We start from the raw sequence: 15,633 nt of genomic DNA, 5'->3' as shown, positions 1-15,633 counted from the left end.
TATATATATATATATATATATATATAATTGTTATATATACATTCACACACATGATTATGTGTATAGGTACCTGTATTTGTAAGCCTCTCCCAAGCACTTCAGGATTCAGGATTATGTATTATAGAATGTCTACAGTGGGGTCTGTAGTAGGGTTTGAGGGCTTTGATGGGCTCTGGAGGACCTGCCATCTGGCAAATTACCTCCTAGTCTTTCCCAGGGCTTCCAAAGAGAAACGAAACACAAACGTCCAGGTACTACTTGCTCCCTGGAGTAAAATCTTTCCTGCATTTTATAATATTTAATTGATCTACGGATGCAGTTTACATATTTATGATTTTAGAAACCCCATCACAATTTGTATCTAGGATTTTGTGGCAGGGGGCTTTTTGCTAAACAGAAAGTTTGATCATTTTTAAAGCCAATGCAATTTAGATTGTAATGCTCTTAACAGTCCTTAAAGTTTCTAGGTAGTGAAAACAATAGCCTACAAACTAAAACCATTTCCCAAAAGTTGGGCATCATTTTTTGCCCATTAGCATCTTGGCAACTAGAAACAATTATTCTGCCAGATGTACCTTTAGCTGAAGTTATTTGTTTTAAGTCCTCGCTCCTGTTATTTCCAAAGTCTTCTACCCAGATTGAATCTGTACTAATTCTTTTCAATGTCATTAGTGTTTATCCCTTGTGAAGGTCTGGAGTTGGGATGGCCTCATGACTTCTGCAACAGGGCTCTCATGTAAATTCCTGCTCATTCTTGGTCTGCTAATTGATACCCATCAGTGCATTTATTCAAGTGATGAGAATGGCAGACTCTAGGTATTGTAACTCCATCTTCAAGTATTATCAACAAGTAATTAAAATCCACTTTTGCTCTGCAAACTGAGTAGACCAGTGGCTATAATGACAGCTTTGGGGCAAATTAAAGCTGTTGAAGTCAGTTTATCAGCTGCTCTGTACAATGACTCTACTTCTCTCTTGGAGGAAATAAAATTGGACCCCAGTTTACTTTTGACACCAAAGTGCTTTAGGTATGGAGACATCCACTACAACAGGACTTTGGGGTATGCCTATGGACTTTCAGGAGCAGAAGACTTCAGGGAGAGAGGGAATTGAGATTTTAGCCTCTTCTCAGGAATAGCCTCAGAACTCCCACTTGGTATTGTATTAATTTTGGTAATTTTTTTTTTACTAAAAATACTGTAAGCTATATATGAAGTTGGAATCTTTTGGGAATTGTGAGAATGGAAAAGAGATTAAAATCCTGGAGGTGTAAGGACTATAATCCTTTGAAAAGTTGTTGGGGATGAGTAGACCTTTTATGAAAAATAGGTGACACAGTAGATAAAGCACTGAGCTTGAAATCAGGAAGACTCATTTCCATGAGTTCAAATACAGTCTCAGACACTGCGTAGCTCTGTGACCCTGGGCAAGTCATTTAACCCTTTTTGCCTCAGTGCCTCATCTGTAAAATGAACTGGGGAAGGAAATGGCAAACCACTCCAGTTTCTGCCAAGAAAACCCTAAAGGGGATTATTAAAAGTCAACATGACTGAAATGACCCAACAACACTAACAACAACATCAACAAAAGATCATTTCTGGAAACTCAGGAAAGGCAACTAATGAAGTCCAGTCTGAGGAAATTTAATTGTTTTTGAGCAAATTGTTCTAGATCAGAACCTAAAACTGCTTCTACAAGTGAGCTAGGACAATTTGAACTTGGAACACCAATGGGTGGCTTAAGCAGATATTTCACTCTGTCAGCTACTTCAGTTGTGAACAAGATATTTAAGCTGAGTTCAATGTACATATAGACCACCCTGGACCCACCTGCCTGACAGCCAGGTAGGATATATTTTCCTTCCTCTCCCAAGGTTCTCTGGTACCCTTAAGGTTATTTGGGATGTCTAGGCTTGATGCAAATGGCTCCAGGCCCCACAGATGGTATTCCTTTAAGTTAAGTGTCACCTGTATATACCCTGGTTCCATCTGACCACTGATAGATGGATCACCCTCTAGGAAAAAATATTTATTTTAAAATTATAATAATAAAAATATAAATGTGCACACCACCGTTGGATGAAGCCAATGGTTGCTTCTGTATGGGTAATTTATGTACAAAATCTCAGTTTCTTGATATATACCAGTGCTATATATTCTAATCACTATTCTTAGATCCTCCGCTTTGGACTGTCCTGGATAATGACATGGATGCACTACTCAGACTTACTCCAATGGTTTTCTTCCACCCATTTATTCACCTGCTCTACTTTTCTCATTCTGTTTGCAGACATGAACAATCAATCAATCAATTAATCAATCGATCAGAAATGTACTTTGCTTCTAACGTCTCTGTGTGTCACTTTTTCAAAGACATTTAGGACTGAGTGATCTTTCTGAGGAATAAGTGATGGAGTTCTGTCACAAAGAAACAGATAGAATGTAATTCTGAGTTCATGGCTTCAGGACACATCATTTTTGCTCATATTTCCTTTTAGACATTTTCTATGTCTTGGCTTCCAAATGATACAGGATCTAACACAAGACCACGTGAGACCCCCAGGGAAACAAAGACATCACAACTGGGAAGGTCAATAGCTCAGACCATCCACATTCCCTAGCACCAGAGAGGTGGAAGTTTAGGGGGAAATCCTGCATCTTCACATCTGGGCAGGCCACTGTAAGCTTCTTGGTGGGCTTCTTGCTGCCCCTGTCCTACTCTCATACATTTATCTCACTTCTGACTGACGCCAGTCCTGAAAGCAGCAAGAAACTAGCTTTAATGTTTGCTTCTGCTAGGTAGAATATGAAATGCTCATCTCTTCTGTGTGATTCTAGATGAGCTCCTTATTCCCAATACTCATTTAAAAGGGTCCCAAAGTTGTAAGATTCACAAGTTTTCTCAGCACCCCTTCCTCACTAAAGACGAAGACATTTTGTGAACTTTTGGGGTTAAAAGTATATTCTTCACTAGCACTTGCAGTCACTGTTTAGGGACTAAGGGATCACATACCCTTTATAGAAAGATGTGAATTTCCAAACAAAGGCACATCTACCTATAAGATTATCTGTGAGAACCAGATTAAAATGTAATTCAGGAAATGTTTAACAAAATAAATAAAAAATACAACACAGGTAATTTAAATTTGTGAATGTTTAAGTCACTATCTAAGAAATCTTCTTTTCTTTTTGAGTTGACTGGGATGATCTCATCTCATCCCTGAGGTGATTAGGGTACCCCTTTGATTGACCCTCAATCTACAGATTTGGAAACTGAATCCTCCTAGAGACCGAAATATTTATCTAGAGTCACACAATAAGTATCAGAACTGGAACTTGAACTTCAAATAGAATTTGGACTCAAAAATTAGGGAGTGTTTTTTTCCCTACTCTTTTTTTGTATCTACAAATCAGTTGACTTGTATCTTGGGCTCATGGTGATTGCTCAGAATTGTTGCTCAGAATCTTCTAGCCTTCTGAGGCATCTGGATTTTGATTTTCTAAAGAAAACACAATTCTGTGGCTTTACTCTCATGGAAATAACCAAGCTTATCTCATTTGTAATAACATAAACTATTATGACAGTGATAATGTTTGTGCTATTCACCATCTAGGTGCTAATGCCTTCCCCTTTCAGTTTCTCTTCCATTTACTCTGTACATACCTTAGATGTACCTGGTTATTCATGTGTTGTCTCCCTCTTTAGAGGGTAGGGACAATTTTGTTTTGTTTTTGTTTTTCCTTATATTCCTAGATCTTTGCACAACTTGCATAGCACACAGTGAGTGCTTAATCTGTTGACTGATTAAATTGTTAAGTGGAAAATTCACTTTAAACCTAAAAGTATTATACAAATGTGAAGCATACCAAGCTGTAAAGAATATGAGTGTTGGGAACATGGAACATTCTATTTCTATAAACTATAGAGTAAAATTGACAAAGTCTATTGACTAACAAGCAGAACACAGAGGGGGACTGAAAATTTTATTAGCATAATAATCTCTATCTTTAATTTAGAATAATCAGGGTAGTTTTTTTTAAAAAAGTATAAATTCCACAGTTTAAAACAAGTGTGTTGAATATAGTATTCAAATTTTATGTTTTTAATTTGTTAGTAGAGTCTATTCCTAGACACGAACTTCAGTTCCACTGAGAATAGTAAGACATTTAATTAAAGGATAGAAGATAACATTAGTTACAATACTAAGAGTTATACTGAATGGCGTAAAATTCTACTGGATGGTTCCCAAGTAAGATAACATCTCGCTCATACACATAACCAGCACTACTCTAAGAATTATTAATCATGTCATGTTTTATGTGATGGGTTAATTTATCACTATGGTGGCATCCATAGTCTGCAATATAAATTACAAAATTTCTTCACCTTATAAGGGATACCCTTAAATGGGTCTCAGAGAAAACCATCATGTTTCTGACATGAGTTGTGTGACCATCGGCAAGTCGCTTAATCTGTCTTGGGTCTTGGCCATAAACAACTCACTTAGTTTATACATTACAAACTGGTCCTGTTCTGCTTGTCACTGGAGGGAGTTTTCATACAATTAGTTGCTCCCCACAAAAAATCACAATATATAACATAATACAATACTTTACATTATTGGGAATAATACATGGAAAGTTTGCCATTACCTTTTACTACTAAGTTTCCAGTACTGCTGGCTGTTCCAAAATGATTTGTTGCTATACAAGTGTAACTCCCAGCATCAGACTTTGTCACATTCATGATTCTAAGGCTTCCATCTTCAGAAAAAGTAATTCTGAAAATAAAATAAAGATAAAAATCAGCAATGTTATACCAACTAGCCAAGTGGAAATGTGATTCTTCAAATTGTAAATCCTGCCTCGGTTGCCAAGGTCATGGAATTGATTGTGCATTCTGCCTGGGTATCCGGTCTTGTCTCCAGTGATATCGGTTTATAATGAGTTGAGTGGGTCCAAGAATCACAGGATTGCAGAATAGGAAGGTACTTCAAGAGCTACCTGGTCTAACCTATTCCTAAACGGCACAGCCTTCCCCAACATGCCTGACAAATGATACCATAGAGGACAATTTTATGAGTGGCTAATGTTTTCCCTCACCTAAAAGTATCTATTATTTTCCTATTTGTATACTCCTTGTATACAAGTCCAATGTAGGGACTATTTCATTCTTGACTCTGTATCCAAAATATCTAATATAGTTTCATACATATAAGATTAGCTCCCCCCATTAGTCCATTAGTGTGAATAATGAATTACCTGAAGTGTTGTATATATTCCAGCTTTCACTATTTGAAGTTATAATTATGTAAAATATGGTCATTGGTTCCAGCCCAATGGAAATATGCAGTGTGAATTCAAATAATAAGAGTACTTCAAGGGGATTCATTATTCACAATAATGGAGACTTAACCGTAAAAGGCACTTAATAGCCATTGAGCTAAATTGAAATAGTTATTCTGCTTTTGCTTGAAACTTCTTCCTTTTGTGAAGGAGTATCTACTTTGTTCCCAGATAACTTTTGGGTAGTTCTAATTTTAAAGAATGTTTCTCTCATTCCCCTTCCATCAAATCTAAGTTTGCTTCTTTTTTTCAGGATATGAAATACTTTTTTCATAATTTCTCTTTTACATTTTTTCCAGATTACATGTAGATATTTTTATTGGCTACTAGCTTCCCTTTTCCCCACAACATTATATCTGCCTTTCATTTTTCCATTTTCCAGTTTATTCCCTGCAGGTGAACATCCACAGGTTATTCTTCAGATATTAAATCTGAAGCTGTATATAATGTTCATTTGGCTCTATTTGTTTCACTCTTCATTATCTCGTGTAGTTCTTTCCAAGTTTTCAAAAACATAATCCGCTCATTATTTCTTATAGCACAATAGTATTCCATCACAGTTATATACCACAATTTGTTTAGCCATTCCCCAGTGGATGGACATCCCCTCAATTTCCAATTCTTTGCCACCCCAAAGAGAGCTGCTATAAAATTTTAGAACATATAGGTTCTATTCTTTTCCCTTAATGTTCTTGAGAAATAGACTCAGCAATGGTATTGCTATGTCTAAGGTTAGATGCAGTTCTATATCTCTCTGGGAGTAATTCCAAATTGCACTACAAAATGGTTGGATTGGTTCACAGTTCCATCAATAGGGTATTAGTGTCCTCACTTTTCCACATCCCCTCCAACATTTGTCATTTTGCCCTTTTGTCATTTTAGCCAATTTGATGGGTGTGAGATGATAATTCAGAACTATTTTGATTTGCATTTCCCTAACTAGTAGTGATTTAGGGCATTTTTTCATAGGTCTATATATGTTTGTAATTCCTTCGTCTGAAAATTGTCTATTCATCCTAAATTTGATTCTCTGCAACATGCTCATTTTTCTTGTTTCTTCCTTCTGAAGCCAAGTAAAATCCTCTCTTTTTTCAGTTTTCTCATCTCTAAAATGAGGGGTTTTAATCTCAATATCTTTAAAGATTGCTTTCAGCTCTGAAACGATGATCCCAAGTTTAATCTCTCTACCCTAAGACAATCTTATAAATTATGTCAGGACAAATATCACACCTCCTGGAGACTCTTTTTTTCCAGAACTATCCATTTTCTTCAATTGGTCCTTATATGGTATGAGTATAAAGATCTTCATCATAATTTCTTTCTCTGCCCCCAGATACTATGTAGTTTATTAGTGCCCTTTTTAATACTTGACACCCAGGGCTGAACACGATAGCATAGGTGTGGTGGGGACTGGAGGAGCCAGAAAACTGTTATTTCTCTTATTCCTAGAGGCTATTTCTCTCCTATAACTAATCTTCCTATAACAATCTAAGATTGCATATTTGGGGGAGGGGCCACTATATTTTATTCTTGACATATTGAGGATCACTGGAATAGGGGTCTCAGTCTCTTGCTAGGACTACACTTGAAGATTTCCAATTTGGCTGAACCTATCAGAGGTTATACCAAGCTGTCAAAGTTTGTCATATCCATGATCATTTCCATGTCTGTAGCCATATCCATACCATGATGATTGCTTGAATGAATAATGTTTATACTACATGAGAAAGTATAGATGGACTGTGAAGTACACCAACGGAGAGAATTGAGGAGATATCAGAACTCTTAAAGGATATACATACATATCCTTTGGCTGGAATACTAGATATGAGTTATTAATATTTGTATTTGGTTAATGCCTTAAAAAGCAAGATGTAATTAATTCAGATACATAAAAAAATTTTAAGGTAAAAGACAAGCCTTTAGAAGCAGTTTAATTTTGCTGTTTCTTGTTATTATCATTGTGGTTGTTATAGCCCTAGTAATATATTTAGTTGTTTTTTTTTTTATTTTAAACCCTTAACTTCTGTGTATTGACATATAGGTGGAAGAGTGGTAAGGGTAGGCAATGCGGGTCAAGTGACTTGCCCAGGGTCACACAGCTGGGAAGTGTCCACTGAGCTACCCAGCTGCCCCCCCCCCCAGTAATATATTTAGAAGAATGCTAGTTCCATAAAGTAAGAGACTTTTTCACTTCCATACTTGTATACTCAGCACCTAGCATAATACCTGGCAATACAGAAAGCATCGATTAAAATACTTGTTAAGTGATTGATTAATGTTGGCCATCTGGATCTAGGAAGAACAGTGGGTTTAGGATCAAAGAATGTAGCTCTGGGTCCAGGGTACCATATTTATGTACTAAAATCCCAGATCAACCACTTAATCATTCTGAATCTCAGTCTTCTCACATATAAAATAAGGGTTTTAGATTAGGTGATTCGTAAGCCCATATGGGTCCAGATCCTGTTCTATATTTAAATTCACATTACATGGGAAAGATAGGATTGTAGATTTTGAGATGGAAGAGAACATATAAGTCATCAAGGTCTAAGGTGGTAGGTAGGTGGAGATGAGATTTTAATGAATGCCTCAGGTACCTTAAAGAGTCATTTATCTTCTCTCAGTCTCAAGATCCTCATAAGGAAATTGCAGAATAAAAAAGACCTATTTCACAGGGTTATAGTATGGATCAAATGTGATAATACATGCAAAGTGCTTTATAATTCTTTGCTAAATCTTCATGTGGAGCATTAACATCTCAGAAATGGGCATATGTTTTCCACTAGGAACTGATTTATTTCTTTGTTGATTCTCTAGGCTTTGAAAAGTGATGTAATTGTTAATAATGTAGATTAAACTTAAAAATGGGTTCTGCATACATTTTTATTTTTGGAGAGCCACTGGTTAAACATTTCTCAGAACTTCATGAGGTTAGACTTATTATAACACTTACTCTACATAGTTGTTGTAAGCAGTCGATGAAATAACATGTAAAGAAAATTAATAATCTTAAAGTACAGTGTATAGGTTAGATATCTCATCTATCCTTCTCACTTTACAGATGAGAAAACTGAGGCCAGAGCAGTTTAGTAACTTGCCTAAAGCCAACTAGAAGAGTGGCAGAGCCAGAATTTAAGCTTGGTTCCCTTTATTCCAAGTTTTCCATTCTTTCTACTCTATCCACACTAAACTAAGTCATGTTAAGTTCCTGATAGCTTGAGGTCAGGAAATAGTAGTGGGGCACTTCAAGAATCAACAATTTTGTTTATGGAGAGAGTTCCTTTATTACTTTATGGCTTTTATACCTCATGTTTGAGAATGGTTATGGTTATACATTTTATCATCCTATGGGATAAGCCTCTCCAAACTTTGCTAGTCTGCCCTTCTAAAGACGGGCATATAATCTAAAGCCACCATAATGCTTAAAGCCTTCTGGTTTGATAGGGTTGATGAGAGTTTGGACTCCAGTGGTATAGCCTTTAAGAATCCAGAGCCGACTCCCTGAAATAATGGACTGAAATAAATCTTTAGTTCAGGCTGAAATATTTTGCAGTGATATCATTAGGTTTTGTGTGTGTGTGTGTGTGTGTGTGTGTGTGTGTGTGTATGCATTCCCTATTAAGCAAAGAAAAGGCCTATTTTAGATCACTGAGGGTCTTAAAAACCGCTAATTAGGTATAAAAAATCCCTTGATTGACCATTTTAAGCATTTTCATTGAAAAGTGTTCTTTCTAGATGAGAAGTTCAAATTAAATGAGGCATTATTAAGCATATTTTTGTTCTGAAATATGTCAGCCAATACATTTTTAATGAGCTGCAAGAACTGAGGTTAAAAGAACCTAAAATGTTCACAATTTGGTGTGAGTTTAAAGAAGAAGCAAATGTTGACTGTATATCTCAGTTTCTTTGGTCAGAGTTTGGGGCAGCTAGATCGTGTAGTGGATAAAGGGTCAGACCTAGAGTCAAGAAGACACATCTTCCTGAGTTCAAATCTGGCTTCTGACACTTCTAACTGTGTGACCTGGGCAAGTCACTTAACTCCTTTTTTGCCTCAGTTTGCTCATTGGTAAAATGGGCCAGAGAAGGAAATTTCAAACCACTCCAATATCTTTGCTAAGAAAATGTCAAATGGGGTCATAAATGGTTCATCATGACTGAAAACAACTGAACAATGATGTCACTATGGCAAGTTAGTTAGAATGCTTCTATCTTGCAAGATGGATCAAGTCACCTTATATTATCCTCCTGGAGAGGACTTCCAAATAGATTTTAGGGAATCTTTTTAACTGGGTTAAATCACTTTGGGGATGATGAGGTCAAGGAGAGTGACTTGGGTTCTCTTCCTGAGGGAGATAATGTTCAGATCCAGCTCTGAAATGGAATAGTTTCCTGGCCACAGCAAGTCACTCCATCACTAGGAACTGGACTTCCTCATTTGTAAAACCTGTAAGAAGCTGAGCTTTTTCACTGTCCAGAATAGAGCAATAAAATGGTTAGACTTCACTATTGAAAGATATGCACCAGAAAAGATAGGACTGGGTGGGTGCAGAACACTGACCTGAGCTGGTTTTCTTCAGTTACCTTTTGTCTTTGCTCTAATTCATTTTTAGGCAAGCCAGTTAGTACTTCAATTAAATTAGTTGGAATAAGAACCTTGGATCTCTTTCCCGGAAATAGGAGTCAAAAGGACTTGCCTATCTAGTCTGCTGGGCCATCCTACCCAATTTTTGTTAGCTGGATGTGATGGCTAATACTGAAGAGTTCTCCTCCTGCCCTCATAACCCCTACACCCTTATAGCAGATATGTCTAGTGGAGATTTTGCCACTTCTTCTTCCCCCTTCTTCTTTCTCTCTCTTTTTCTCCTTCTCCTCCTGGGTTTCTGGTAAGGAATGGGACTTACAAATCTTACTTATGATCTGTTTAGGTAAGCAACTCCTACAGCTCAACAAAAGTATAGTTTGGAGCAGCTCCTCTCCCATCCTGCAAAAAGTATAGGCAATTTTTATGGGTCATTGTGTAAAGTTAGGATTACCCTCCTTCTAGTTCTTGACAATCATTTAATTTATTTTTTTAATTTAATTTTTATTTTTTTGACAATCATTTTAAACTAAAGACTTATTCTCGAGGTTTTTTTGTTTTGTTTTGTTTTTTTTACATATAGTATGTGTTTAATTCTGTTGTTTGCCTGTTAACTGATGAATCTCTAAACTCTATCATTTCCCCAGAACAGGAGGTGGAGAAGGCTGGTCTAATGTGTCATTGATCGCTACTGTGCACTTACCCAAGAGACAGGATGGACTCTTGCCAAGTCCAAGCATTATGGCTCTTTATAGCTACAGAATCAGGAAGCAACACCAAGTGCTTAACTCTGAAACGCCAGGTGTTCTAGGGCAGGGGATGAACAGAGGTAACCATGGCTGATAAGCACGTCACTTTGCTGTTAAGTAGTGGTCAGAGTGGTTGAAGACAGTACATGATTGACAGCATCTGGTCCTTATTATTAAATAGGGCAACCATGTATGCCTCCCCCACTGCCTTGTGGTGTAGATGTACTGAAATACTTTCAGGGTTAGAGACTATAATTTCCCTCATTACCTCATTCCTCTGTCTCATCACCTGGGTAGTCAGAGAGGAACATTCACAAACTATAATGTTTTGCAAGGGAAGGGATGCAACATAGATGTATAGGCTATAAAAACCATTTTCTGGAACACCCGCCTTCAAGCATTATTCCTAAATTGGAATCTATGACCTGTGTCTGATGATTATTATCATCATGGGATATTATTAGAAGGGCTCTAATCCAGACCCTTACCTTCAAGAGAGGGAAGATCTAAAGGAATCAAGTCAAAGGCTGGATAGTCTCTTGGGAAAAATCATTCCTAGACCATAGCCCAAGGCATTCTAAGCAGGATATTGTGGGGAAAAAGCTGAGGAACAGGAATTTTGAAAGAGGGACTGAGTCACCATCACTCTAGATTTAGCAAACTGTCTCAGCTGCCTCCTGATTCCACTCTTGTGGGTCCTTTCTCCATCTGGTGAGTTCTTCCCAGAAGCACCATCTTGGGGAAGAAACATAGACCAGACCTTCCTTAGTCTCTGAATATAACCATCAGCTCCAGTACATTTTCCCATCTTTCTTCATCTTTACCTCCCCCATTAGAATATAATTTCCTTGAGGGAAGTGACTCTCTTTTTAGAGGTATTTGTATCCTTAGCACAACTAGCACAATTCCTGCTATAGAAATAGGGAGAAAGGTGCTCTGCTAAACAAGTGCATGTGTTCTTTTCCTGCTGCTTGGACTGGGCTGGGAGACTCATGGTATTTATTTCCTGTAGGGAAAATCCTTTTCCTTTCACATTTTAGCAGTGTGAAAGGGGATAGGAACTTAAATTAAATGAATGTATTTGAAAAAAAAATGTTGGAGATTGAAACATGGTGATGGGGCTTTTGGAATGAGTCCCAAGCACTAGGCTCAATTGTTTTGGGAGAGGTCATGCTGTCTCAAGAGAGACCAGTTGGATCACTCCCTAGTCCATTTGGTACCAAGAGATGGTGCATATCCACCGGAAGGTCCTGGGATGTGTGGGAGGGAAAGCAATGGGCATGCATGTATGTCTTGCTAGCTCCCCATGGAATGACTGTGAACATTGTGAACATAGGGATGCTGGCTTTCTAGAAAGACAACATATTGAGAGTTTAAACAGGCTGATTAACACAATATACAATATGTTTTGTAACCAATCAATGCAACATTAAGCCAGTCATTTAACTAATTGAAGGAGCCCTAAAGGTGGAGGCTGGAGCCAATATCTGACTAGGTACATCCATATGCCAAATTCTTAGACTAACTTCGTCGTCCACAAAGGGGTTAGAACTTGCTCTCTGATAGCCATTATTCTCAGAGTTATGGTCAGAATAGGTGAGGATTGATGATATCTAGTCTTCAGTACTGAAACTGGTCAACAAACCCCTTCGGGACTGAGTCAGGAGATCATTCTTGTAATAGTCAAGAATCTGTATCTGTAATGTTCAGCTGAAATCTTTCCCAAACCATTTTAAGCCCATGTCCTCTGGTTGAGTTATTTGCCAGCGTCTTCATAATAACTCTTTATTGAAAATAGTAATTGCCAACCTTTAACCTCCTAGTCTGATTTCTGGTACCATTTCCGATCTGATCACTGCATCAATAAAATAAACAACTGGCACTAAACCAATCACAGGGAGATGGAAATAGATACTTTTTTTCATATACACAACACACACACTTACACACAAATTGTTCAATAAACATTGTCTGATTATTTTCCAGAGAGCAGATGTACTGACAAAAATAGTCATGATCGAATCCTGATTACCACAATGATCATTCTAAGCTTTCCAGAATTTTACACAACTTAGCAAAAATAATTTTCAAAGAGTTAATCATATTCCTATTTACAAAATAATTGACTAAAATTGTGCAGTGTTGCCAACTGAAACCCAGCAAATAAGGTAGCATTTGTGTTGAGTTTCTGAAGGATGCTGAACATTCTGGGATGTGATTTAACTCTTTCAGACGTCAAAGGACCTGGTAGTAACTTACCTCTTCAAAGTACCAAATGGTACCTTTGTAAGTCTAGAAATATTAAACCATCAAATGTCTAACCCAAGAAAGGGCCATTCTTGGGCAAAATTAAGTAGATGGAATTTTCTGGTTCCACTTCCCTACTTTGCATTTCTTGCCCTGAAAGTTTCCTATGCAACATATTCATAATGCCTCTTGACCCTCAGAATCCCATATCTCTACTCTGATTTTCTATTACCAGGGACTTCTACATATTCCTTCTTTTCTATTTTATTAATACTTGCCTATTCCATTCCTTGTCATGAGAACAAGTTAATTTGGAGACCTAATGTAAACTGTGAAGATATAATAGATGATAATTTGCTACTATCCTCTTGGTTCTATGCAAAGCTATAACCAAAAAGAATGAATTTCTAATAGTGAAACTCTAGTCACTGCAGAAGGCCAGCCCATTTATATGTTAAAGGGCAAGCAGGTCTGTTGGTTTTACCTCTAAAATCATGCCATGTAGACACAAGACCTATTCTGACCCTGTATGTGTTACTCCATGTAAGGTTAAATAAGGATAGGGGAAGATCTCATATATGTGCATGAACAAAGTAGGACAGGATGTGATTTCTTCATTAATGTGTATTCCAGGTCAAGCAACCCCAACATGAGCCCACAGCTCTCAAAAGAGAAAGAATTTAAAATAAAAAGAATAAATAATCTTCATGAGGGGCAACATGGGATAATGGATGGAGAGTTAGCCTTGTCAGTTGAACTGACCCATCTAAAAACACTGGCTATGTGATCCTGTCCAAGTCACTTAAGCTTTCATTTTTCTAACACAGAAGTTTCAGATACAAAAAGAAATGAGGACCATTAAACTATATATAAAAAATCCTTGCTAGCCCATGTTGACTTAGAAAACCACATAGTAGCACAGTCTTTGTTCTATAGCATTTTTTAAAAATTTGTTAAATATTTCTCAATTGCATTTTATTCTGGTACTCTGGTGTGCTGCTGGTCATAATAACCTTCTTTGCATGCTTGACATCACTGCTCTGCTCTATCATTAGTACACTTCCAAGACCATAAATGCTATAGTGGATAGAGTGCTAGACTTGGAATCAGAAAGACATGAGTTCAAATCCTGAAGCAGAAATTCAATGGCTTAATTTTGTTCAGGCTTACTTTCTTTATTTTAAAATGAGGATAGCAACAGAAACTACCTCACAGAGTTATAGTGAGATTTTATATATGTGTATGTATATGTGGGCATAAAATGCTTTGCAAACCTTAAAATACTATATGAAAGCTAACAATTACTGTTATTTATACAATGAAATCATAAGTCTAGTATCTTAAAATAATATTATGACATAGAAATTATTTCACAAGTTCCAAGTATGTAAAAACAGACTCTCTTAAGATGTATACAACTGACTCCACTCTTATCTGACACTACTCAGAAAAGCTGAAAACACAATTTGACTTGTAGTTTTCCATAGGCTGTTTTCAGATTCCATGATCTAAAAGATACTTGTAAAACAAACATTGTGATCTTGGTTGTAAATTAGCTAGAAATTGAAGAATCTTCAAGTTCCATTCAAAGCCAACATTTGAGACATCCACTTTTTTCTCCTTTTCTCCTTTCTATTTTTCTCTCTTTCTCCCCTGACAAAAGCAGTAGTAACACACATTCCTGATCTCTATAAATGAAGGCTTTCCTAAATCTATTCCCTATGATTACCACAGCCTAAATCCATCTCATGCTTTTATTTAGCTACTGTTTTTACTTAGTGATAACAGGAGAAAGCAGAATTTTCCTGATCTTTACGGTGGATTCCATTTTTTCTTACATTTCCCCATTTACTGACCTATAACTATTAGTCTGCTAGATAATGTGGACCCCTTCCTAATACCCAGGGATACTGATTATATTAGATAAGAAGAATTGAAAATGTAAATCTGTTTCAAGTTTGGAATAGGTTAGTACTGACCTACCTGCAGGCTATTTTTTAATCATTGATAGCATCAGAGAAGAGCCAAAAATGATAAAGTATCAGCTGGTAAAAATAAAGATGTGACACAGAACTTCATTTTTTTTTTTCCTATAGAGAGACTTCATTTCATTTACAGCAGGCAGGAAATTATCTATAGAATTCAAAAGCATTTAGTCTCTGGCTGTCACCTGGAGGTTTTGAATCCACAGAGGCTGGGAACATAGGTGGAATTATGAGATAAATTGAATCTCTGTTTCTTAAAATGAGGCTTTGGGTTACAGCCATTGAAGAACTGACCTTGTCAGTCCAGTAAATCAAAGTCAGAAGGGGGACACAGGACTTTTAGAAATGCTGATTTTTCCTTCTAGGGGCTCTAGGAGCTGATGACAAAAGATGCCAACTCCATAATTTCCTATAACTACAAAAAGTAGGCTATCCCTACAATAGAGATTGTAGGATTTCTTGATTGTTCTTGGGAGAACTCAGCTATCCGAAACAGCCAGAATTTCTTTGAGACAAAGGGAAACACATAATTTTGAGGTCTTTCAAAGTAATTTTTGGTTTTCTGTTTGGTCAAGGAAAATTAGAGCCCAACACACTAGTTACAAATGTAACCAGAAGGGTTTGCAACAGGTTTAGGTTTGTGGCCAGATGGGATAGTTTGGACATAAATGAAGGAGAGAGAGAGAGAGAGAGAGAGAGAGAGAGAGAGAGAGAGAGAGAGAGAG

General features: G+C 37.0%; 1 protein-coding gene across 1 annotated transcript in view; it reads right to left on the bottom strand.

The window, feature by feature from the left end:
- LOC123230680 (contactin-4) overlaps nt 1–15,633 on the bottom strand; it is a 368,929-nt gene that overhangs the window by 92,775 nt on the left and 260,521 nt on the right. The window contains exon 10 of the mRNA XM_044656823.1: nt 4,653–4,780. Coding sequence (XP_044512758.1) covers nt 4,653–4,780 — 128 coding nt within the window. The remainder of the gene's footprint in view (nt 1–4,652; nt 4,781–15,633) is intronic.

The sequence above is a fragment of the Gracilinanus agilis genome, chromosome 1 (assembly GCF_016433145.1).
Source record: "Gracilinanus agilis isolate LMUSP501 chromosome 1, AgileGrace, whole genome shotgun sequence".
NCBI classification, from domain to species: Eukaryota; Metazoa; Chordata; class Mammalia; order Didelphimorphia; family Didelphidae; genus Gracilinanus; species Gracilinanus agilis.
This window is presented reverse-complemented; position numbering and strand designations above follow the sequence as displayed.